At 59.0% G+C, this 25,062-nt stretch overlaps 5 protein-coding genes across 5 annotated transcripts; 3 read left to right on the top strand and 2 right to left on the bottom strand.

Moving 5' to 3' along the window:
• The first annotated feature begins 236 nt into the window (after positions 1-236).
• On the top strand, positions 237-2,116 carry ANKRD34A (ankyrin repeat domain 34A). The gene is given in 2 exon segments (XM_074809490.1): positions 237-449; positions 451-2,116. Coding segments are annotated over 2 exon segments (1,293 nt in total). The 5' UTR covers positions 237-293; the 3' UTR covers positions 1,588-2,116.
• A 1,616-nt stretch (positions 2,117-3,732) lies between these two features.
• On the top strand, positions 3,733-5,800 carry LOC141916731 (gonadotropin-releasing hormone II receptor-like). The gene is made up of 4 exons (XM_074809488.1): positions 3,733-4,315; positions 4,415-4,619; positions 4,820-5,226; positions 5,386-5,800. Exons 1-4 carry the CDS (start codon positions 3,833-3,835, stop codon positions 5,686-5,688), a joined length of 1,398 nt encoding a protein of 465 aa, XP_074665589.1. The 5' UTR covers positions 3,733-3,832; the 3' UTR covers positions 5,689-5,800.
• Positions 5,800-8,320, bottom strand: RBM8A (RNA binding motif protein 8A). Its single transcript, XM_074809489.1, has 6 exons — positions 8,222-8,320; positions 7,737-7,796; positions 7,419-7,496; positions 7,075-7,211; positions 6,745-6,881; positions 5,800-6,327 (listed from the first exon to the last, which is right to left on the bottom strand). Exons 1-6 carry the CDS (start codon positions 8,286-8,288, stop codon positions 6,282-6,284), a joined length of 525 nt encoding a protein of 174 aa, XP_074665590.1. The 5' UTR covers positions 8,289-8,320; the 3' UTR covers positions 5,800-6,281.
• Positions 8,321-8,704: 384 nt separating this feature from the next.
• Positions 8,705-22,180, bottom strand: LIX1L (limb and CNS expressed 1 like). The gene is made up of 6 exons (XM_074809307.1): positions 21,802-22,180; positions 16,405-16,568; positions 15,219-15,359; positions 14,419-14,514; positions 12,626-12,703; positions 8,705-12,497 (listed from the first exon to the last, which is right to left on the bottom strand). Exons 1-6 carry the CDS (start codon positions 22,133-22,135, stop codon positions 12,255-12,257), a joined length of 1,056 nt encoding a protein of 351 aa, XP_074665408.1. The 5' UTR covers positions 22,136-22,180; the 3' UTR covers positions 8,705-12,254.
• A 608-nt stretch (positions 22,181-22,788) lies between these two features.
• PEX11B (peroxisomal biogenesis factor 11 beta) lies at positions 22,789-25,062 on the top strand. The gene is made up of 4 exons (XM_074809460.1): positions 22,789-22,896; positions 23,009-23,124; positions 23,220-23,421; positions 24,534-25,062. The coding sequence occupies exons 1-4, from the start codon at positions 22,841-22,843 to the stop codon at positions 24,898-24,900; spliced, it is 741 nt and encodes a 246-aa protein (XP_074665561.1). The 5' UTR covers positions 22,789-22,840; the 3' UTR covers positions 24,901-25,062.

Here is a 25,062-nt window from a genome sequence, read left to right as displayed (position 1 = left end):
GGAGGGGGGGTGGAAGGGGGACACGGGCAGGTGGCAGCGGCAGAGAGGCCCCGGGGGGGGGGGCTCAGGACACCGCGGGCTGCGGTGACCCCCGCAGGAACCGTCCCCTGGGTGGGCCCCAGCTGGGGAAACTGAGGCAGGGGAGCCGGGGGGGGGGGGGGCTCATTGAGGGGGGGTGTGGGAACGGGGCAGGGGGGGGGCTTCAACGTGCACCCCGTGTCCCGTTGCAGTGAGCGGGAGCCGCTCCCGGAGCAGCCGCCCCACGCGCCATCGCCGCTGCCGTGAGCGCCGCGATGCCCAGCCCCGTCCGGCGCCCCCCCGGCACCGCCGGCCCCCCCGGTTTAACCCCGTTACCGGCGGACGGGTCGGCGCTGCTGCGGGCCGTGGCGCAGGGCAAGTTTCGGCTGACGCGGCTCTTGTTGGAAGGGGGAGCCTACATCAACGAGGGCAAACGCCGCCGGGCAAACGCCGCTGATGGCCGCGTGCCGGGCCGGCTACGCCGACCCGCCGGAACAACCCCGCATGGTGCGATACCTCCTGGAGAACGGCGCCGACCCCAACATCCCCGATAAAACCGGCAAGACGGCGTTGATGCACGCCTGCGCCGAACGCGCCGGCCCGGCGGTCGCCGCCGTTTTGTTGGCTCACGGCGCCGATCCCAGCGCCCGCGATTACGCCGGAGCCTCCGCTTTGGTTTACGCCATTAACCGGGGCGACCGCGAGACGCTGCAGGTGCTGCTGGACGCCTGCAAGGCCCGGGGGAAGGAGGTGATCATCATCACCACCGACACCTCGCCCTCGGGTACCAAAACCACGCGGCAATACCTCAACTCGCCCCCGTCGCCGGGCCTGGAGGAAAAACGCTCGCCGGCGCTTTGCATGTCGCCCTCCGACATCGAGGTGCGGACGGCGGCGTCGCCGGCCGGCAGCGAGAAAGAAGAGGAGAGGGACGTCTTCTGCTTCCCGCCGCCGCCGCCGGCACCGGTCAGCGCCGTACCGGAGCCGCCGCGTGCCCGGGGCCGGCCGCTGAAGCGCCTCAATTCGGAGCCCTGGGGGTTGGTGGCCCCGGGGTCGGAGGGGCCGCGGGGTCCCCCCGAGCGTTTGGTGACGGGGATGGAGGGGCTGAGCCTGGGCGGGCGCCCGCGGCGGCACAGCGTGGAGGGGCGGGAGGCGGCGGGGCTGCCGGGGGCCGCCTGGGCCGAGCGGGTGCCCCCCGCTTGCCCGTTGGCGCGGCGCAACACGGCCCCCGACACGGCGCGGGTCAAACCGCCCCGCTGGGAACCCCCCGAGGTGGAGGTCATGGCGCTGCCGGCCGCCGAGTCCCCCCCCGGCACCCGCCGGCGCCCGCCCGGTTTGTTGGAGCGTCGCGGCTCCGGCACCCTCTTGCTGGAGCCCTTGGCCCCGGGGAGGGCTGGCTTCTTGCCCCCCCTGCACCCTGGCCCACACCCCCCTGGCCCCCGCGGCCCCCCGGCCCCCGGCTCGCCCAAGGGTCGCCGCAAGCTGCTGCGCCGCCACTCGATGCAGACGGAGGAGATGCGGCAGTTGGCCAACTTCCAGAGCAGCGCGGCCCCGGAGCCGGGCAGTTAGGGACCCCCCCGTGTCCCGTGTGTCCCCCACCGGAGTGGCACCCGGATGCCTGGGACCCTCTCCCGGCGTCCTCAGGGACCCCCCCCGTGAAGGGATCACCCCCAGCCCTGCCCGGCTGCTCTCATGCCAGCGTGGAGCCTCTTTGTGCAGGCGGTGGCAACGTTCACTCTGAACCCTACTGATGACTGCAGGCATACGACAATTCTTCCATTGCTGCCATTGGCAGAAACTTTGCACGATCCCAAATTCCTTCAGGAGCCCGCGAGTCCCCTCTCTCCGAGCTCCCCTGCATCTTCCTCCTGCTCCCTCCTCATCCTCCCAGCAGCGCTTTTCCCTACGGACCTGCCGCCAACTGCCCGACCTGCCCCACATTTGGGGGTCCCCACGTCCTCGCCGGCGCCAGGCGCTGCGCGGGGCTGGGTGCTGTGAGCAATAACAGCCGCCGGACCCCCGTGCCCCCCGACAGTCCCTCCCCAGGGGGGGTTCTCCCCCTGGTTTTGGGGCGCGGGGTCCCAGCGAGGGGGTGCCAGGGTGGGAGCAGGTTGGGGGTGGGGGGGAACACGCTGTCGGTGTCCCGGTGAATAAAGGCCCCAGCTCAGCTCAGCCCGTCTCCGAGTTCTGGGGGGGCCGGGCAGGGTGGGGGGGCAGCACATCTGGGTGCCAGCACATCTGGGCACAGGGACCCCGAGGGGTTTTGCTGGCGGAGTTGGGGGGGGGGGGGAGGAAGAGGCTGCAGATGTGGGGGGGTCCCGAGCTGCGGTGTGGCCATGGGACGGGGTGCCCCAGCCCCCACGGGGCCCCGTGCTGTTCCCCCCGGGGTGGGGGTGGGAAGTGGGGGCACTGGCTGGGCCCCCCGAGGGGCAGCGCTGTGCCGGGGGTGGGGGCGTGGGGCCCGTGGCCCCCCGGTGAGACCGAGGCCGGGCCTTGTGCCGCAGCGGGAGGTTGGGCTGTGCCGGGCGCTGGCGGCACCGGCTGCGGCAAAGCGTGGCCGGGCAGCGCTGCAGAGCGGTACCGCACCGGGGGGGCTGCCGGGCTGGGGGGGCACTGCTGGCGCTGGGGGACACTGCCGGTGCTGGGGATACTGGTGGGGCTGGGGGACACTGCTGGGGGGCACCAGTGGGGCTTGGGGACACTGCTGGGGGGCACTGCCGGTGCTGGGGGACACTGCTGGGGCTGGGGGACACTGCTGGGGGGCACCAGTGGGGCTGGGGGACACTGCTGGGGCTGGGGGACACTGCTGGGGGGCACCAGTGGGCCTGGGGGACACTGCTGGGGGGCACCAGTGGGGCTGGGGGACACTGCTGGGGGGCACTGCCAGCGCTGGGGGCACTGCTGGGGCTGGGGGACACTGGTGGTGCTTGGGGACGCTGCTGGGGGACACTGGTGTGGCTTGGGGACACTGCTGGGGGGCACTTCTGGGGCTGGGGGACACTGCTGGGGCTGAGGGACACTGCTGGGGTTTGGGGACACTGCGGGGGGGCACTGCCAGGGATGAGAGACACTGTTGGGGGACACTGTCGGGGCTGGGGGACACTGGGGGGCCACTGCTGGAGCTGGGGCCACTGCTGGGGGGTCCTGCTGCTGCTGGGGGGGCACAGCCAGGGGACACCGCTGGGGCTTGGGGACACCAGTGGGACTGGGGACAGTGGCATGGGGGCACCCCCACTGCCTGGGGCCACTGCTGGGGACGGGGGGGGGGGGGGGGGGGGGGGGGCGGGGTGGAGGACACTGCCCCAGGGCACGGCTGGGGACACGGGGACAGCACCCAGGGGACAGCCAGGCCCTCCCCCCGTCCCCTCCCACCCCCCCAAAGCTCAGCTGGATAAAAACACCCCGCGGGGGGGCCCTGGGGGGTCAGACATGAGGATGGGGAGCAGCCCCCCCCCCCACTGTCCCTTTCTCGGTGACACGAGGGATTTTCAAACCCCCCGCAGGGTTATTCCCAGGGCGAGGAGGAGGAGGAGGAGGAAGGACACGGCCGGGGTGATGGTGGGGGACACGGGTGAGCGGCCTCGTCCCGCTGGGTGCTGAAGGGTCCTGGGGGTGACCTGGGCGGGGGGGGGGGGGGACGGGACCTCAGCGACGGGCTCCTTGACCCGGGTCCCACCACCACCCCCCCAGGCTGAGACCTGACAAAACTCAGGACACGCGCTGGCAGAATCGGGGGCAAACCCCCAAAAATGCCGAACGTCCCCACGTCCTGCTGCGGGGACGAGCCCGAGCGCGTCCCCGGGCTCCGGCCACCATGAACGTCACCGGGCTGGCGGGGAACCGGAGCTGCGTGGGCGCCGGCGAGGAGCCCGTCCCGCTGCCCACCTTCTCCACCGCCGCCAAGGTGCGGGTGGGAGTCACCTGCCTCCTCTTCCTCTCCTCGGCTTGTTGCAACGGGGCCGTGCTCTGGTCGGTGGCCCGGGCGCGACGGCCACCCCGCGTCCGCGTCCTGATGGCCAACCTGGCGGCGGCTGATCTTCTGGTGACGGTGGTGGTGATGCCGTTGGACGCCGCTTGGAACGTCACCGTGCAGTGGTACGGGGGGGAGGCGGCGTGCCGGGGGCTTATGTTCCTTAAATTAGCCGCCATGTACGCCTCGGCCTTCGTCACCGTCGTCATCGCCGTCGACCGGCACGCCGCCATCGTCAACCCTTTGGCGGTGGCTCGCGCCGAGCGGCGCAACAAGGCCATGCTGGGCGCGGCGTGGGCGCTCAGCGCCGTGCTGGCTCTGCCCCAGGTGGGTGAGAAAAGCGCCGGGGAGGCCTCAGCGGGGATGAAGATGAGGAGGAGGAAGGGCGGGCGGGCGCTGACAGCCCCCGCGGGGGCCCCCTCGCAGGCGTTCGTCTTCCGCACGGTGAGGCGGCGGCGGCCGCGGCGCTTCGTGCAGTGCGCGACGGTGGGCAGTTTCGGGGCGCACTGGCAGGAGACGCTCTACAACATGTTCACCTTCGCCTTCCTCTTCCTCCTGCCGCTCCTGGTGATGCTGCTCTGCTACGGCCGCATCCTCGCCGCCATCTCGGGCAGGACCGGGGACGCCCGCGGTGAGCACGCGCCGGCGCCGCTCCCCGACCCTTCCTCGGTCACCGTTCTCCTTCTTCACCTCTCGCCGTTCCGTTTGGGGTCCGGCGCCCCCGCTCAGGTCCCCTCTCCCCAGCTCGTTAACGCAGCGCTCTTAATTAACCGCCGGGCGACGCGTTCTTCCTCTCCCGCCGCTACCTCCGGCTCCGTTTCCGCCCCGCAGTCGCCTCCCGGGAGATCCAGCTCCGCCGCTCCTGCGACAACATCCCCCGGGCCAGGATGCGGACGCTCAAGATGTCCATCGTCATCGTCCTCACCTTCATCGTCTGCTGGACGCCCTACTACCTCCTGGGCCTCTGGTACTGGTTCTCCCCCGAGATGCTGACGCGGGAGACGGTGCCGCCGTCTCTCAGCCACATCCTCTTCCTCTTCGGCCTCTTCAACACCTGCCTGGACCCGCTCATCTACGGGCTCTTCACGGTGCATTTCCGCAGGGAAATGTGGCGCGTTTGCCGCCGCCGCAGCCGCCGCCGCGAGGAAGCCGCCGCCCGCGCCGGCTCCTGTCGCGTCTCTGCCGCGGCCGGGAGAACCGGGAGCAGCCTGGGGGGATCCCCAAAACAGGAGCTGGAGGTGACGGTGGGACGGAGCTGTGAGCCGCGCCGGGGGAGGCCGGCGGAGAGCTCCATGTGACGGGGAGGCCGGCAGAGCGCGGGGAAACCCCCCCAAAGTGGGGTGGGGGTGCCCCCACAAAGCCGCTCAGCAATAAACTCCCCGTTATTTTCGCAGCAGGAGCCTGTCTCTGCGCCACGGGATGGTTTCATCGGCACGTTTCCGCGCCGGGCAGGGTCTAACGGCACCGGCGATAAGCCAGAAGCAAAGCGCCCCGTGTCGGGGAAAACCTGCGTCAAAAATCCCTTTAAAAAACACCACGAGGGCTCCTTAGGGGAAAAAAAAAAAAGAACCATATTTGAATTTAAAATGAGCCCCTTCACCCGCGCTGGGGAGAACTCAACGCTACCGGAGCCGAGCTACGCCGCGAGCCCGCCGACCCGCACGGTGGAACAAACCCGTCGCTTCCAAAGACTATTTTAAGGAAAAAGCGCTTTTTCAACGGCTCCTGCCAGCCCCGAGATCCAGAGCCGTGGCGGTGACATCGACTGGTTTTAAATCTAGAAATAGCAGAGGCAGGAAAGGAACCGGGGCTCGGTGACAGCTCCTCAGAATGTTTAATTAAGGACAAATAACGAGAGGACAATTTTGCACAAAATCAGTTATTTAAAAGGCCGAGTTCACTCGCAACCGTAAAGCCAACAGAAGAAACCCCTCGGGTGATTTAAGGAACCTTTGCCTGGGGTACAGAAAACTTCTCTCCAAAAGAAGAGCAGCCAGGTCACTCGCAGGTGTAACAAAACGCTTAAAAACGTCGCGGTTTGGGGCGTAACCAGGCCCAGGGGCCGCATCCGCCGCGACCACCAGCGACAGCGACCCCCCGAAACCTCAGGTTTTGCTTCTTCAACTCGAGTTTTCTCGTTTAAAAACAATAAAATCTTGTAAGAAGCCGATGAACTGGTTTTTTTACTCCTCCAAATGCCCCGTTCCCAACATACAAACCCCACCCCGCTCCCCTTTTCCCTCCCAGTTCCCCCAGTTTGGACTTGGAACGCACGGGTGGAAATGAGGATCCATCATCGGCGTCTCCTGTCCGGACTCCTGCTCCGTCGGCGCCCGCCCCTGGAAGAGAGAGTGAATCGGGTGGTTTATTGGTATTTCTACCAATGTGGTGATGTCACTCTTCTACGGAGTGATGTCATCAGGGGATAAGTGATGTCATCGCCCTGGGTACACGGTCACCTCTACGCTGGGAGAGCTACAGGAGCGAGGGATGGACTGTTGGGGGGACACACGAGGAGTTACAGAGCTCCGGCCAACAGCTCAACGTTCAAGTGGAAACCAGTAACAACCAGCGTCCCGTACTGGGACTGCAACACCCTTCGTAGGACGGAGAGGGGGGACGGGGCGTGCCCTCAGCGGGGCTGCGGGTGACACCCAGCAGAAAACATCAAGACGGTCTTCAAAGGTCCCTCCCAACCCAAAGCCTTCCAGATTCACCCCAGTTTTCTCGGCTCGGGCTCACAGCGCGGCTCTTACCGTCTCTTCCCTTTCGGGGGGCCCCTCACGAAGCACCAGTCCACGCTGATGGGCTGCCCCATCAGCTCCTGCCCGTTCAGCCCCTCCATGGCCGCCTGCGCCTCTTTATAGGTTTCGTACTCGACCAGAGTGTAACCCTGCGGGGCGGGAGGGAGGGAGCGTGAGCCGTGGCAGAGGGGGAGCCCCGGGGAGCGGCCGGATACAGGAATAATCCTCCCGGCCTCCGCGGCAGCGCGAGCGGGCGTCGCGTCCAGCCGCCGTTCAAACACCCCGCGAGCCAAAACGGAGGTCGAGGGGCGAGCGCAGGCGGCGCTGAGCACCCCCTCCTACCTTCAGGTAGCCCGTGCGTCTGTCGAGGTTGAGGTGGATGTTTTTTATCTCGCCGTACTCGGCGAATTTGTCGTGGATGTCTTCTTCTGTCGCCTCCTCGTGAACCCCCGTGACGAAGAGAATCCAGCCCTCCACCGCTGCGGCGTGGAAGGGGTAAGAGTTACCGGAGACCTGCGCTCTTGGCGTAGCCCAAAATAAACCCTGGCAAGGCGGGGGAAGGCTCCGTCCCAGCGAGGTCTGAACCCCGATACGGAGCCAAAGACCCCGCGTTCCCCCGCCGTCTCCCCTCCCTCCAGTGAAGCGCCCACGGGGAGGGCTGGGAAGGTGCCCCCGGGGATACTCACACCTCTGCGGGCCCGGCTCATCCCCGTCCTGCTCCACGCTGTCGTAGTCCTCACGCACGCGGGCCCGCGAGCCCTCCTCTGGGCACGGGGAAAGAGAAATGGGCAACCGGTAGCATCACTCAGGAGGACAACAGGGCCCAGACAACCACAAACCCATTTAAAACGCCCCCAAAGCACGACGACAGCGGGGGGTTCACACCAAACCGCTCTCCGAGTGGCTCTGGGGGAAGCGTTTCACCCAAACAGGGAAACTGAGGCTCGGAGGGGTGGGGGACACCCCAGACCCCGGCGTGGCTGAGCGCGTCGGGTGCTCCTCACCTGAGCCGAAGCCTCGGCCTTTCCGCTTCTTGGCTTTCTCCTTCAGCTTGTGGATGCTCTCTGAGGGAGAGAGGGGAGAGGGTCAGAACCGAGGAGGGGACCCAGACCACGGCCCCGGGTCAGACAGGGCCCCCCGAGGCCAGGGACAGTCCCCCCGGGCCGGACTTGGCACCGAGACTTGCGGGGAGGGGAGAGAATCGGACCGGGACTGGCTGAGGGGGGACCCCAAAGGGAAGGAGACCGGGCCCGAAGTGGGGATGAACCCGAGATGAACCGGCCTCCAACAGGGACTGCGAGGGGGGAACGACACAGGGCCGGGGGTGACAGGTCCCGGAGTGACAGGGACGCGGCTGGGAGCTGGGCCCCAAGCGGGAGGAGGCGGGACCCCCCGGGCCGGCCCGAGGCGAGGAGGCGCCGAGCCGGAACCGGGCCAGGCCGGTCGGTGGGGCCGGACCCTTAGCGGACAGCCCCAGCACCGCCCTCACCGTCGCCATCCTCGTCCATGGCGAAGTCCTCGCCTCCCGCCTCATGTAGATCCAGCACGTCCGCCATCTTGCCGCTCCCGCTGCCGCCGGTGCCGCGGTGCACGCCGGGAGGCGCGCCGGAAGTACGGCCGCGCCGCGCGCCGCCATCTTGGGGGGGGTGTACGGCGGAAACGCCCGCGCCACCATCTTGGGGAGGGTGTACGGCGGAAACGCCCGCGCCGCCATCTTGGGGAGGGTGTGCGGCGGAAACGCCCGCGCCGCCATCTTGGGGAGGTCAACGCGTCTCGTCCCGCCCGCACTGCCATGCTGGGAAGGGCGGGAGCGCCTCTCTCCGCAAACTGGGGCCATACTGGGGACCACTGTCACCCACCGGGGGTGACACCAGTCTGGCTGCTCCCGCAGTGCGAGTCCCTGCGCAGGGACCATTCAAAGGAGAGGTCAGAGGCACAATCTGCCCCAAAAGATGAGAGAAGCCACCACAGCTACCCCAAAATCTATTGCTTTATTGTATAAAATCGTACATACAAACGGCAACGTCGCGGTGTGATTTATCCTTTCAGCTTGGCATTAGCCTGAATAAGGAGAACAACCCATTCGGATGCTGAGAAAAACCTGGATTTGTTCACTTTATCCCCTTCCAAGCGGATGCGGAGACTCAAAACGGGCGCCCAAATCGCCAAAAACACAACTCACAGAACATCAGGTTTTCCTTTTCCCTTCCGCCAGGATGGACGGAAACACCATAAATCTCCCCGATTTGTTTGCGAAGCGGCTGCCAACAGCAACGAGGCCTCTGAAACAGCTCGTGTGCGACCTGGCGCTGCAGGACAGCTTTAAAATCCCGACGCGTAAAACCCTCGGAAACGCCGCAAAGAGCGCGGAGGCGGGAGGTGACGAGGGAGGGGCTGCGAGGTTTCTCGGGAGTTCCCTGATTTCTGAGGTCAGGCCGTCGGATAAATCACCGTTTCACGCGACAGAACGCTCCAGGCTGGTGTGGAAGTGCTGGTGGAGAGCTGTTAGACTAGAGCAAGGGGTTAAACCCAAAGGCAAGGTCTAGATATTGCCCGGAAAGAAAAAAAAAACCAAAACTAAACTCCACACCATTTACAATCACATTTATAAACGTGTTAACCATTAATACTGTTGTGTAAAGAGACTGCGTATAAAAAAATATATAAAAAAACCCAAACAGGCTTGTTAGGATGAGAATACAAAACTAGAATACCTACAGATAATGCAATTTTTAAAATTTCCATCTCAAAGCAAAGACTATTGCTCGAACATCCACCCGCCTCCGCGGCCAAACGGACGGTGCGAGAGGCTGGTGCCGAGGAAGGAGAGGGGCGAGGGGTGGCTGTCGGTGGAGAGAGCCGAGTCCCGAAGGTTTTGTAACCTCGACCCCGGGGAAAAGAACCAGAGAAAGCTCAAAGCTGCGCGGAAAGAAGAAATTTGTCTGCAATTTATATTCCTGCTGGCTCTTCCGGGCGACGTTTTGGAAAAGTTTGGGAATTACCTTCAACAAGTCGCTATTTTCTTGACTGAACTTGAGCTGTAGGAACACTTTAATATCAGAAAAGGCATTTTTTTAAACTCTAATCCTCTAGATTTAGCCCTGATAGGTACACAAATAGGCAACTATTTATTTAAAAAAAAAAAAAACATAGTGCATATTGAGATTTTTGTTTCAGCAATGCTTCGTTCCAAGGGAGGGAAGAAGCTCCACTGGCTCCCGCCGCCCCCCTCTCCTCGCCCGAGGCTACGCCGTGGAAATATTCCAGGCCAGGGTGGGGGGAGGAAAAAAAAAAAAAAAAATCGCAGCCCACCCCTTCATTCTGCCCAGCCCTTCCTCCCGTGCCAGGTTTTCCCCGAGGAACAGTGAGCTCTGCGGGATCTGCTGCCCCGAAGGACTACTCAGCCCTCCGCTCTACCGGAAATCCCAAGAATTGTCCCCAATAACTGCTTTGGGGGGGGACGGGGACAGCTGCGGAGGGAGCTGGGTGGTGTAAATCAGGCACAGCCAAGGGTCAGATCCCTTTATCTGGCTGAGAGAAGTGAAGCAGAGTTGAGGCCAAATCCTAGTCTGAGCTTTGGCTGGTTGGGGCTGGATCTGCGCTCTGGTTCAGAGGATTAAACACAGGTCTGGTTAACAAAGCCTTAAACACAGGTCTGGTTAACCAAGCCTTAAACAGGTCTGGTTAACAAAGCCCTGAACAGGTCTGGTTAACAAAGACTTAAACAGGTCTGGTTATCCAAGCCTTAAGATGTGATTAACCAAGCCTTAAACACAGATCTGATTAACCAAGCCTTAAACAGGTCTAGTTAACCAAGCCTTAAACATAGGTCTAGTTAACCAAGCCTTAAACAAGTCTGGTTAACCAAGCCCTAAACAGGTCTGGTTAACAAAGCCCTGAACAGGTCTGGTTAACAAAGACTTAAACAGGTCTGGTTATCCAAGCCTTAAGATGTGATTAACCAAGCCTTAAACACAGGTCTGATTAACCAAGCCTTAAACACAGATCTGATTAACCAAGCCTTAAACAGGTCTAGTTAACCAAGCCTTAAACACAGGTCTAGTTAACCAAGCCTTAAACAGGTCTAGTTAACCAAGCCTTAAACACAGGTCTAGTTAACCAAGCCTTAAACAGGTCTAGTTAACCAAGCCTTAAACACAGATCTGATTAACCAAGCCTTAAACAGGTCTGGTTAACAAAGCCCCAAACAGGTCTAGTTAACCAAGCCTTAAACAGGTCTAGTTAACAAAGACTTAAACACAGATCTGATTAATCAAGCCTTAAACACAGATCTGATTAATCAAGCCTTAAACAGGTCTAGTTAACCAAGCCTTAAACAGGTCTGGTTAAAACTGACTTGTATTTGCAAGGCTCTTCAGGGAGAAGCTGAGCAGTTCCCCCCTCACTGCCAGCGAGCTCTCAGACTCTGGCAAAGCTTTTTAAACCTCCCTTGGAAAGGCCAAGTCTGACATTTGGTTTGGAAGCTGCTCCGGAGAGAACAGCACGTCCATCTCCCATTTCATGCAAGATTTTCAAAGATTCACATCTCCCCAGCTTGGCTGGGGAAGCCAAAAAGCTTTAACGCTCCGTTTCCAGCAAAATAAACCAGCCACTTCATCCCCCCCCCCCCCCCCCGCATCGATCGCTGGTGCTTGGGACAGCACTTCAGCATCTCCGCCCTGCCAGACCGGGCTAAACTCTGTAAAAACCCAAAAAGGAGCAGAGCAGGAGGCTCCGTCTGGTGCAGCCTAATCGAACTGCCAAGTCCAACCCCGGAGGTACCGCAGGGCTCGGAGTTTGTTATTATTTAGAGAATGAAGAGCGTCCTACCCACGAGCCAGAGCAGGGACAGGTCACAGCCACCGGACAGTTGTAGCAGCGAATCCTGCCTGAGCCTGGAACTGGAATGCTGTAGACTGACCCCTAAACTTAAGTCTGGCCAAAAAAAAAAAATCCCAGTTTTAAATCCTTTTTACGTGCTTGGGAGTATCCCCCCGCGCAGCTTGCATCGTAGTGTTAAAGAGAAGGCGTTGGCTGTTTTGTTGGGTTTTCTAGTTAGTGTGCTTATCAAGAGGGAGCTTTGATAGACCCCCCTCAACTACAGAAGCAGAAGGAGGGACAAAAAAAAAAAAAAAGCAGCTCTGCATGACATGCATCAGCTCCAAAGAACAGAAGCTTTCCGGAAGAAGTGCTACGTTTCATGGAAAACTGCCGACTCTACAGCACCAACGTAGAGCGGAGGTCTTCAGCGTTAATACTGAAAAGCTGCATTTTTAACGCCGTCTTTAAAAAAAAACCAGAAGGAATTCTCTAGCGGATAGGAGGCTGAGGAGTAGGTCTAGAAGCAAGTATTAAAAGGTTTAAAAATCTGTACAGGAGCTTTTTCTTAAAACAAAAAAACAATTCTTTAAAATGTGCAAATGGGCCACGATTCTGGAAGAGGCATGACATGCTTTACGTGAGCCGGATCCCGTCGGGAGGTGTTAGTAGGCCCTGGGGGGGGGGAAGGACTTGCCGCCGGTCTAGCAGTTGGAGGAGTGGATGCTCCCCAGCTGGCCGGCCGCCAGCATCAGGATGTCTTTCTTCTCCTTATGGAAACGCAGCTCCTTCCCGGCCAGGCGGGCTTCATCCAGCTCTCTCTCGGTGGAAGCCAGCTCTCTGGAAAGGGCCCCGGGGCTGTTCTGCTCCCTGTTCACCCAGTCCATGGCCATCTGGTTCCTTATGTCGTCGTCCAGAGCGCGGTGGGAGTAGTGAGCCAGGACCTCCTGGTGGGAAGGGACAGAGGAAAGATAAGTGGCTACGTGGGACGCGTGGCACTGCGCGGCGCCCGGCTGCCCGGCCAGCCGAGAAGGTTGTTGTGACCCCAAAACCCCCGGGGGACACCCGGACTCACCTGCCGCGAGCACTGTCGCTCCCGCATGGCTTTGAGGCTGCCGTTCCAGTGCAGCAGCTGGAAGACGGTCATCAGCTCCTGCAACGGCAAGAGGCGGGTCAGGCCGCGAGCGAAGGTGGGGACGAGGACTCAGCCCCACGAGGAGCCCCAGCGAGAAGCCGAGAAGGACTTTGCAGCATCACCACCAGTCCTTCGCGATGGCCGGGGATCACAGCAAACGCTTGCAGCCTCAGAGGCCACAAACAAAAAACTTCCAGCGTTAATGAGTTTGGATTTATCAAAAAGACAAAAAAAGCACAGCAGCAGGGCGGGGGGGGGGGTGGAAGGAGCCAGGATGCGAGGGCAAAGCCCGGCTTATCCCGCCAGACAATCGTCCCCCGCCCAGTGCGACAGAGACGGAGACACTGGTGCTTCCCTCTGCCCTGGGGATTTCAGGAGCCTGCAGGCAGGACTCTCACCTCGCAGCCTCGGAGCTAAACCACCGCCCGGAGCGGGCGACACCCCGACGTTTTCCAAGCAAACATGCCTCTCTCAAGGCCACACAAATTTTCCTTTGCAAACTTGCAGCCACTACTTAGGCTTCCCAAACACAAACCCAGCCTAAGGAATATACATAACAGAGTCACCCTGTGTAAACAGGCCCATTAATATAAACACTTCTGTCTTCCGCCTGCAGAGTATTTCCATTCAAGGGAAACGAGCCAGGCAAGAAGTCAGCTCCGGGAAAAGGTTGCCTACAGCAAAGAACCCCAAATCCAGCCACGCTACAGACTGAAGGCGCCTACTTTGAGAGGCATCCAAACCCTGCTTCACTGTCTGGAGCAGAGTTACGATCTAGTTTCTCCTCTTCTAAAAACCCAGTTCCAGTTGGTGCACCGAGAGTCAACTCGTCTGCACAAGAATCCTTCCGAGTTCTTTCGGAAGCTTCACTTGAAACGAAAAGGACTCGCTCACCTCCGAGCACCGTCGTAACGGCGTCGCTGTACGTGCGGGGACAGACGTCCCGCCTGGCAAGGAGCGTGCTCAGAGGTTATCAAGTCACACGCAGAATTCCGAGTTTTCCCCCAGCAGTCTGTACTTTTCTGTACTTTGCAGGTAAATAAGACTGCTCCGCTCCTAGGAGCGGTTTCCTCCGCAAGGCTGGAACAAAGCCCAGCTCAGTTCTCAGTCATCTGTTCGGCACGGACTCCTTCTGCTCCATTAACCAGAACCGATAAGTGTTACAGCAGCTTCCCTCAGCAGTTTGTACTTTTCATTTCACAGATGTTTTGTCGTAACGAGAGACAGACTGAGCATATTTCAGTAGGATAGCAAGACTGCTCAGATAACACTGTGGTTTGAGGGCATGTAACGACAGTAATCAGACTCCTAATTCCACAGTCAAAATGCCTTTGGATGAAAGATCTTCGCCAGCTTTCCTGAGGGAAGCGAGACCTCTCCCATTTTACAGGGAAAGGATAAAAACCACAAATGAAACGCCTCGCTTCACGCCATGAGTTCAGGTACCTGGAGTCTCTGGACCTCCAGCACCAGTTACTGAAATCCTGCGTCACCGACGCTGCCGGACCAGAAGAGTGCACAACCCTTTCCCATCACTGAGCCATGCAAATAGCAGAGAGCGTTTACAATTCCAACTATTTCGCTGCTAAACCAGCACCCGCAAGTGCCACAAATCCCAAGTTGTGTTCTAAGAGGAAAGCCCCGCTCTTATTTTGAATATAAACCACTACAGATGTAGCTGAAAGATCAAACCACCCGCCCCTTGAACCGTGTCATTAAGTGATGAGCAGTACCTGGAACTCCAGCATTGATTTTCCCTTGTTGGATTCCAGCATGAAGCGAAAAGCCCCGATCCCGGTGTTGGGATTATCAGCTTCCTCTCGATTGCCCTGCAAGAGACATTTCACACAGGAGCTGCAATTCCCGACCGCGTGCGGTTCACCTGGAACCCGCCACTCGTGCTACATCGTCTCCAGTTCCAGGTCAGATTAAGGAGGATGCCTTAGGCCGGCAGACCTGCTCATTGGTCTAATTCAGCCTCCAGCACTTGCGTTGTTCACTACGGCTCTGACGGAGTAACAAAGCCCCCTCTGCTTTTGACAAAGCCACTTGAAACGGGATTTTTTTCTGCAGCCCGTTATGGCGTTTTTTCTTACAATACTCCGGGTACCGTCAAGCGCCGTGTGACTGCACAGCAAGAACTCCCTCCAGGATAAGGTATAATTAGAGCAGTAAAAGAAGAATGCAAAGCTCCCGCCGCTAGAAATAAAGTTTCTGGAAAACATTTGGTTTAAAGAAAGCTAGCCAACGTGACGATCCGGTCACAGAAGGGCCGCGTGAATCAACATCTTATTATCCTGCCCAGCCCGCTTTGAGGGCAGCACAATCAAAGTCGAGAAGTGTGAGACTGTGTGGGAGGGGAAGCAGGAGAATTAGAGCTACAGTTAAAAGTTTTAATGCTCAAAAGTCACTGAAAAAACCCTGCCATAAAGAGTTCCAGATGTAAAAAAAACCAACTTCTTTTCCCATGATTTGAGCTTTTTCCCCCCCTGTCCCCATCGCTCGCTGCCGTCTGGGCACTGAAGAGCCTTACGTTGAAAGATGCCAGGGCCTCCGAAACGCTCTTCTCAATGAACTCGTCCGTGATCCTCCGGGAGGGATGCTCATTAAACACCGAGTTCATTAGCGCAATCTTCGCCGCGCTCCTTCGGGCTTCAGCCTTGGTTGGACAGAACTGAGGAGAGACAAACGCTGTCAGGACAGAAAGACAGCGAAGACGACCGAGATCCCTTCGGCCCTGACACACGAAACGGGAATTAGGTGGCGGTGTTGTGTCGTAGTTTTGGAAAGTCGTGCTCTCAGACATCCTGAAATCATTAGGAGCTGGTTTGAAACCACAGCTATCCCAACCACGCTAAACACAAAAATTAGGCAGGCAGCTGAACTCAGCACATAGTATCTGCACCAGGAAACGCCACCCATCAGCTCGGCAACAAAATTAATTAGCTTAAAACCGAAACGTAACCAAATTACTCTTAGGCACAAGGACTGCTCGTCAGGATGGGCAGAGCGTGGGACGGCTGGAACTGTTTCTTTTGGATACGTTCTTCAAACCAAGACTAGAGAGTAACTGCCTAAAGCCACTACGGCAAAGGAATCCGAAACGCAGTCAGGACCCGTTGTGATTTTTGGACCTTAATCTTTCAGTGAGGTTATTTGGGTTGGACATTTTCCTTTTAAACAGAAAGAGGGGAGGAACTATCGATCCAATGTTACGATTTGATTTCTAGTCTTTTGGCACCTTGAGAAGAGGCTCTGGGTCAAATCCAGAGCCCTCGCAAGGAAATATTACTCTACCAGTTCGTCCGAGCTGCGTCCTGTCGGTTCACCCCACTGCTTAATCCTGGGAAGGAGCACGAAGTCTCAAAACCAGCCAACCCACCCGTTTTCTCTGATAGCACCTACCTGACCTCAGCTCTGCTAAGGTCCAGGTCAGTCACGTGTGGGGAATCCGGGACACACAGCAAAGTAAAACGTAGAGCCCGACCGCCCCGGGTTGAAGTGGGAGGGGGGGTTTATAGGCAATTAGAGACATTTACTAGCCAGCCCGAAATTAAAGAGGGTTACAGTCAGACCCACGTCATTCTCATGCTTCAAATCAGCAGGAAAACGTTAACGCTGTGCCCGGCGCAGAGCGGATCTGAGCAGTAACACCGGGGGGGGGGAAATCTCGGGGCACCCAAGTCAGTCACCCAACCAAGCCAGCCCCGCCAGCGTACCTGGAAACTGCCAAAGCAGCTCCCTCCCGGCAAGGTGACGTAGCAGACGTACGGGGGACTGTTGGAAGGGACCATCTCGTAGACCACGAGGGCTCCGTTCTTCAGATCGGCCCCACGCGACTGTTTCATCTGCCAGAATTCCTGGAGGGCCTCCACGACGTTCACTGAGGAGAGAGAAATAAAAATCGAGTTCAGACACAGAAAAACGAGAGGTGGAAAGCTGCTTCCGCCAGGAGCGGCCGCATCCAGCAACAGGACGGCATAAATGTCAGTGGATTCCCACCTGCCCAGGGAGCTCAGCCCCGTCTCGTGTTAGAAACCGCCCGCTTCAAGGGAAGCTGCAGACGCACGACGTCAAACAAATCACAGCAAGAGAGACGTGAGGAGAACCCCCGAGTTACAAAGCAAAGCTCCCTACAGAAAAGCTCTTCTCATCCCAGCAAACCAGAGAAAATTTTTCAGAAGAGGACTTGGAAAAGGCTGCAAGAGGGCTCAACCGGCTCGGCAGGTTTGCTCACCTGCCCCTCAATATTGACATTCTTACGCTCAAGATAAAAATAAAGCGGCTGACCTGCGCGTGCACCGTCGGGCCTGCAAAAACCACCTGCCTTCACGCTGAACGTCGCGTACCGAGCTCCAAACCACACGATGGAGACACAAGAAACGACCTGAGGTGGAAAGCTGCCTTCTGGCAGAACTCCCTGTCATTTGGGTGGGAGCGTTTAACTGTCACGTAGAGCGTGTGTAACAGCACGAGGAGGATGGAAACATCTCACTGGAGAATCTCGTTTGTGCCATTCGGCTTGGGAGGAACCACAGGATAAAACCAGGATTAGCTTTGTTACAGTAAGTGGGTTTTCCATCCCAGGTAGGAAACCAGAGCCTAAAACATTAGCCCTCGCTGATTCTGGTGATTAGAGTCTTTCCAGAAGTCGTTTTTAAGCAGGAACCTCTTCTGGAGCACCAAATCGGGGTTTGAGCACTCGCCCAGTTTTAACCACCCAGCAGCTTGTCCACACCACGCACAGGCAACCAACGCACGCAGCCCTCGGGGCAATCGGCTTGTAGCCCAAATCCGCGAGATTAAATTCTTATTTTAATATGTATGCAAGAACCAGGGGTGTTTACTGTACCAAAGAGCCAGCTGTCCTGTCTGTCTCTTAATTTCTGAACGCCCAGCACCACGAGGACTTCCTCCGAGCAGTTCTAAGTTTACCCACCCTTTATTTTGTCAAGGTTTGGGCAAGAAAAACAAACCTCGGAGCGTCTAACGCTCTAAGTCCCATCGAATTTGCTCTAAGCTTCTTTCTGTGCTGAAGTTTGACAGGCAGCTGGAGGGAGAGCCTGCCCTCAGCTCCTCCGCAGCGCTCCTGCTCTGAGCCTTTCTAATCTCGGCGATCGCTTTGAAGCGAGGCGATCTGCAAAACAGATTACAGCGACTCCTCGCTCACGCAAGGCTGTTAAAAGGACGCTACCCCACAGCTCACCTGCTCATTAAAACGAGAAAAGAAGCCCCAAAATCCCCACGCAAGCTCTCCCGGGGGGAGCTGCGCACGATCGGCAGAGCACCGAGCGAGGCGAGGCTGTTCTCAGCCTCCCGGGGTAAGATAGACAAGGGAGGTTAATCCAAGGCCACGCGCGACGCCAAGCCCATCCCAAGCCACCTTGGCTTAGGTTTTCGGTTGCCCATCCAGCGCTGTAACTTTTTTGGCTTTTTAGGAAGGCGGCAAGCTTGAGCCTTTTAGTTTTTATTGCTTTCTGCAAGATGAAGCGAGGCGAGGAGTCGCTACCACAGTAGTTCCTCACTAAGCATTTCCCTCCTCTTTCAACCACAGGCTTTTCAGGGCATTTGTTCATAAAGCAGTCGCTCTGGATTATTTTCAAGTTTAATTTGTTGGGTTTTTTGGTTTTTTTTTTTTTGATGAAACATGCAAGACAGGGACAATTTTCCACTGAAGACTTAACAAAAAAAACGTACAAACAATACAGGGTTCCCTGCCAGTTCTGCACTGCACCAATACCCAGACAAGACTTCCCATCCAGCCAGGCAGATTCCCGGCCCAGGGACAGCGTCAGTCGTGCACATAATCCCCAACAGATTTGGGGAGACAATGCCCAATTCACTAACGGCTTCAGGGCCCGTTTGGCACGGGACAACCGAGACTTCGCAGCAGCGACCACACAAGAAACTGCAGAGAAAAGCTGAGCTACACCAGGCAACGCAAACTCTCACGGCACACAGAATTACGCCGAAAATTCAGAGAAATTATAGTTTAGTTTAATTTAGTGAAGTCTGAGAAGCTGGCGTTAAGAGCAGGTTAATGAGGAAACGCCATGCGACATGCGCACGGGCACGGAGTTGTGTTTTCAGCCCAAAACAAGGGTTCCTCTGTGCCAGACGCTGGCTGGGCACTTCGTTAGCGACTGGAGCAATAGGTCAGACAGCTGAGACGCATCCAAAAGAGGTTTTTATCCCCAGACTGGATTCAATGTTCCCAGCTGCCGCAGGCGGGATGGTTTTAGGAGACGAGAGAGTAAAATACCTAATTGCAACTCCCCAAATGCTTCAGAAAAATTTTATAGGACAGTCCTCGAGAAAGCGGGGACCTTCTGCACCCTGAAGGATTTTAATCCCGTACGAAGCACAAAAGACAACGCAGCGCTCAGGCTGGGGAGAGGGCAGAGAGGAGAACGACTGGATGGCTGGAACGCAGGTAGACGCTGAAAAAATGATGTTATCTTTGCACCTTGCAGGAGGCTGCATTTAACGGGAAACCCAACGTGCAAATAAAGGTATTTTAAACACCTGCAAGTAGAACAAGTCTCTCTACCAGCTCAAAACACTGGAGCTCTCACTATCGGCAGCAGTCGATGCCTTTTAGGCTGTTTGCTTGCATTTCTGAGCGCAGGAACTGGAAATGCTGGTCTGCTCGAACAACTCTGTCCCCCATCTGCGTGGGGGAGCCCCGCAGATTTACAGAGCACGGCTTAACCCCCCCCTCCCCGGGGCGGCTCCTGCCAGAGGCTCCCCCCGTTCGATTTGCCGCTCCAGGCAAAGGCGAAGAGAAGCTGGGAGACACGAAGCAGAGCCTGCTCTGACCATCAGTCATATCTGTTTATTGCTTTGGAGCATAACCCCGTATCCCGGCGTCGTGTACACGATAGCACATCTGACTTGCATATTAAATACAGAAGAGTAAGTGATTCCACATGGCGCTGAGCGGCTCCGGAGCCAGGCGAGCAGCGGTTCCCCCGCGCGCCGGTGGTGCCGGCTGCCAAGGACTCACCATTTGGAAGCCTCCGACCGCCTCCGCTGGACCTGCTGCCGTAGCCGGAAGAAGCCGGGAACTCAAAATAGTTGCAAAGTGTCTCCTTTTGGGTGGGGTGGAAGATTCTTTCCATCACAGGGCCAGTCAAATATGTGCTTTAACCTTTTTTCTTGCTTCTGTACTTTTTTTTTCTTTTTTTTTAAATAAAAAGGAGAGTACAGGAAACCCAGATCTGAGCCTCCTCCAGGGGCTCTCGCACGACCGGGCGCCTCTGATGCAATACTTGGAGCCCCGCGGTGCCGGAGCGTGGAGGAGTACTTAACACCCCCACAGAGCTGATTTTTCCTCGGATTTTCATCGACAAGGTGCAGCCGTGCGGAGCACAGAACTGAGGGGGATCCCAGGAAACCTGCAGACACCCGGAACAGGCAAGGATTGCCCAGCGGAGCCCTCTTCGCTGCTGCCTTCGTTGAAAGAAATGAGTTTGTTTTTTTTTTTTTTTATGGTCCTGACATCAAGTTGAAGTAAAGGAATTACACAGAGGACTAAATCGCACAAGAAGAATCCTCCTTCTTAAAAATATCTAAAAAACATTAAAATAAAATAAACAGCCTCCACTTTCTCTAACTTTATCACACGTTTACCTGTTACACGTACAGCACAAGTAGGAAACTTCCTCAGCTTTAAGCCACTTGTCCGCCCAGCTCAGGTTCCTTCGTGGTCACCTACGTACTTGCCTACCCCTACCTTGTCTTCTCTAATTTACCAAAAGCAAAAACCCCACGTCAAATTTGGTATCTGGAAATGGTTGATACCATAAAAACAGGAGTTTGCATTTAAGAGGCTATAGAGCTTTCTAAGAAAAGGAGATCCATGAATGTTTCTCAAGCTTGACCCCTGAAACCACGAGTCTCCTCAGGGAAAAAGCCGACCCAGAGAAACCACGGACTCAGCGGTTTTATTTTACTCACTTTTACTTTACTGACTTTCTTGGTTTTGGCACGAGCAGCCCCAGATAGATCAGGGTGAAGCAGGGATTGTCCCTTCCTCCCCACGCTCACCTTTAACATCGCCCAAACCAAACGAGCTCCCTCTGCACGGCCGGGAGATCCCAAGCACGAGGGTTGAGAGAGCAGCAGACGCCCGCAAAGGCTCCACAAAGGGCACAAAACGCTTGTTACTGACATTGAACCTAACGACAACAATAAAGGAAGCCTCCTCGGTCACCTTACAGCCCATTACACGGGCAAACCACCAGCAAGTGGTTTATATATATATATAAAAATATATATTTATATATAGAGCCATGCAAGAGGGTCCCGACTCTCGTCTTTTCTCCAAGTCATAGATCTGCAGGGGAAAGGGCGCTCAAAGCTCGGTGGTGGGGAGGAAAGGGAAGCAGAGCCCTCACCCAACAAGGCTGCCAGGCAAATTCCAGGGAAGGAAGAAGGTCTTGGAGAGATCCACACCTTAAAGCTGGAGAAGATATACAAGGGGAAAGGTAGCATGGACCAAAGAAAATGGGTTATAACAGGGATCCCTGACAAGGGAGAATTAATGGGGAAAGAGGGTTGGGGCAGGGGAGTCCCAGGCACAAGACTGGAAGGAAAAGAGGGAGCTGACAGGGAAACACCCCGAGAAGATCCCAAACCCTGCAGTGATGGGATGGGACACGGGGGGCCCGAGCTACAGCACCGGGAGGGGAGGGAAAAGGGGCAAAGATGAGCCACAGCCCTGGGGGCAGAGACTGTGCGGGAGAGGCGAGATGATGATGCTCCCGTTCCCGGGGGAGATGATGATCCCGTTCCCGGGGAGATGATGCTCCCGTTCCGGGGGAGATGATGATCCCGTTCCCGGGGAGATGATGCTCCCGTTCCGGGGGAGAGGGCGATAAGGAATAAGATGGAGGGAGAAAGCGGCTCAAGCTGCAGAGGAGCCAGCCCTGGGCGAGGAGGGCGGGAAGGCGGCCCCTCGGGAGGGCTGACACCGGGGAAACGGGGCCAAGCACGGGAAAAGGGTCTCCCTCCGGATCCCTCGCACTCAGTCCCCCCCCAGGCATCGGTCCCCCGGAGCCCCCACCCGCCCCGAGGCCCGCTCCGCCGCCCGTCCCCCCAGGTCCCCAGCTCACCGCGGCCGTAGCCCTGCGTGTGCTTGGCGAAGCTCCTCACCACCGCCTCCACCGCCTCCCGCAGCACGGCGGGCGGCCCGGCACCGGGCGGCGGCGGCGCGGCGGGGCCCTGCAGCCCCAGGGGGGGCGGCGGCGGCGGCAGCCCCAGCCCCAGCCCCAACCCCAGCCCGGCCGGGGGCGGAGCGGCGGGCAGCGGCGCCGCCACGGCGGCGGGCGGAGGGGCGGGAGGCGGGGGGGGCGCTGAGGCGGCGGCGGGGGCCCCGGTGACACCGGGCCGCAGGGAGCGCAGCGTCCCCACGCCGGGCTGCAGCCGCTGCGCCCGCACCGACTCCATCACCGCCGCCAGCCCGCTCCGAGGGAGAGCCCCGCCGCGGAGCCGCTGTCACTCACCGCCCGAGGGTCCAATGGGCGTGGAGATCACCGCAGGGAAGGGGCGGGACGACAGTAGGAGATGGCCAATGGTAGCACGGAGGAGACTTCGGAGGGACGGCGGTGGGAGGGAGGCGGTGAAAGCGGCAGCACGCCAATCGCAGGGCAGAATAGCGGGAAGGTGGGCGGGTCTGGGAGGGGAGCGGCCAATCAGAACTCGCAGAGAGGGAGGGGCGTGCTCGCCTTACCCCAATCAGAAGTGAGCCACACGGCGGGAGGGCGTGGCTTAGAGGATAGCTGTCTAATCGTGCTGCAGGATTCGTTATAATGACAGAGGAGAGAACGAATCAAAGTGCAAAGCAGCGGAGGTGGAGGTGGGGAAATGTAACCACATCCTCCTTGGTCGGGAGAAGGGGGCGGGAAATGGAAAAGTTAACCAATCAAAGGCTTCAGAGGAGGAGACCGTTGCAATCGCCCATTCACGGCCTCTGTTTTGATGGAAAGGGGCGGGGCTTGTCGCAATGCAGCCAATAGGGACAAGCCGTGAGGGCTCTGTTCTCCCCCCGGCCGCCAGGTGGCGCGAGTCCCCGCTTCGCGCTAGGTCTGACCCGCGGCGGCTTCCGTCGCGCTGCCGGAAGTGGCTTCGCGCCGTTGCGCTGCGCCTCCCGCCATGGAGACCTGGGTGCGCTTCAGCGCCCAGAGCCAGGCCAAGGAGCGGCTCTTCAGGTGCGGGGAGCGCGCGGTGCTGGCTCCGGGGCGGGACTGCCCGGCCTCCCCTCACCGGGGCCCCGGGAGAGGGCGGTCCCGGAGGCCCCTCACGCCGCGGCGTCTCTTGCAGGGCCGCGCAATACGCCTGTGCCTTGGCGGGGGACACGCTGCGGAGGAACGGGGCGAGCGCCGGGGTCCTGGCCAGCGTTCAGCAGCTGGAGGCTCACCTCAGCCTGGGCCGTAAACGTGAGTCCCGGTGCTGGTGGGGAAACGCCCCCCCCCTCCCCTCCCCTCCGTGTGTGTGTCCCCGTCCGGTAACCGTCTGTCTGTCTGTCCCGCAGTGCTGCGTCTGGGGAGCTCGGCCGAGGCGTTGGAGGCGGCGAAACGGGCCATCCACCTGTCAGACATGGTGCTGCGGTTCTGCGTCACCCTCAGCCACCTCAACCGCGCCATGTACTTCGCCTGCGACAACGTCCTCTGGGCGGGGAAGACGGGGCTGGTCCCCGGAGTGGACCAGGAGAAGTGGAGCCAGCGATCCTTCAGGTGAGGGCTCGGGCAGCTGCCCCGGGGTGCTCAGAGCCACAGAATTATAAAATCACAGACCGGTTTGGGTTGGGAGGGACCTTACAGCCCATCCAGTCCCACCCCCCTGCCCCGGGCAGGGCCACCTTCCACTAGCCCAGGTTGCCCAAAGCCCCGTCCAACCTGGCCTTGACCCCTTCCAGGGAGGGGGCAGCCACAGCTTCTCTGGGCAGCCTGTGCCAGGGCCTCACCCCCCTCCCAGGGAAGAATTTCTGCCTTAGATCTCACCTAAATCTCCCCTCTCTCAGTTTAAACCCGTTCCCCCTCGTCCTATCCCTCCCCCCCGATCAAGAGTCCCTCCCCCCTTTCCTGTAGCCCCTTTCAGTCCTGGGAGGCCGCTCTAAGGTCTCCCCGGAGCCTTCTCTCCTCCAGCTGAACCCCCCAACTCTCTCAGCCCGTCCTCACAGGGGGGTGCTCCAGCCCCCCGAGCATCTTCGTGGCCTCCTCTGGCCCCGCTCGAGCAGGTCCGTGTCCTTCTGCTGTTGGTGCCCCCAGAGCTGGACCCAGCACTGCAGGGGGGTCTCCCAGAGCGGAGCAGAGGGGGAGAATCCCCCCCTCGCCCTGTTGCCCACACTGCTCTGGGTGCAGCCCAGCACACGGGTGGCTTTCTGGGCTGCCAGCGCCCGTTGCTGGCTCACAGGCAGTTTTCCACCCCCCAGCCCCCCCAAGTTCTTCTCCTCGGGGCTGCTCTCCAGCCACTCCTCGCCCAGCCTGGGTTTCTGATCTTCCCCAGGGCGAGCAGGTTTCTCCTCTCTCTTCTGCTGCCCCACAGAGTGGGGGTGGATGAAGGGGGCTGAGCTGCCCCTCAGCGCTGCGTGCAGGGGCTTTTTCCCTCCTTTCACCGTACCAACAGCAGGAAGATGGGGGGCGCTTCGCCCGGCTCAGCCCCTCGGCTGTGGGTAGAATGTGGGCTCTTCCTCCCGCACCAGACGGGGTTTTTAAGACATTTTATTTTTGTGGCTGATGAAGAAACAGCCAGAGGGTCCTGGTGCTGCCGCAGACCGTGGTCCCCTGCGCTGTTTGCCGGCTCTCTCTGCTCTCCCCCTGCCCCATTCCTCTCCCCTCTTTTTCAGGTATTACCTCTTCGCCCTCGTCGTGAACCTGAGCCGGGACGCCTACGAGATCCAGATCCTGATGGAGCGCGAGGCGAGCGGGAAGCGAGCGAAAGGCTCCGAGAACGGCCGCCAGCTCCGGGCTGACAACGGGCTCCAGCAGCTGGGGCTGAGGCTGCAGATCCAGCTCCGCCTCCTGATCCGCGTCCTCCGGAACAACCCTCCTCTGCTGCTGGACGTGGTGAAAAACGCCTGCGACCTTTTTATCCCTCTGGACAAGCTGGGGCTGTATAAAACCAACCCGGGCTTTGTGGGGCTGTGCGGCCTGACTTCCTCCATCCTCTCCATCCTCACCATCCTTCATCCCTGGCTTAAACTGAAGCCTTAGTTGTGCTCAGAGCCTGTCTCCGGGCTCTAAGCCAGCCTAGGCAGATATCTGGGGACCCCGGGGGTTACTCCTGGGGCTGGGACACGACTCAAGCTGACTGTCTAGGTCCCGTTGCGCGCGGCCTGGCTGCTTTAATAAAACGGGCTGCGGAGATGGGAGGAA

Source organism: Strix aluco, chromosome 30 (genome assembly GCF_031877795.1).
Source record: "Strix aluco isolate bStrAlu1 chromosome 30, bStrAlu1.hap1, whole genome shotgun sequence".
Classification (NCBI taxonomy): Eukaryota; Metazoa; Chordata; class Aves; order Strigiformes; family Strigidae; genus Strix; species Strix aluco.
This window is presented reverse-complemented; position numbering and strand designations above follow the sequence as displayed.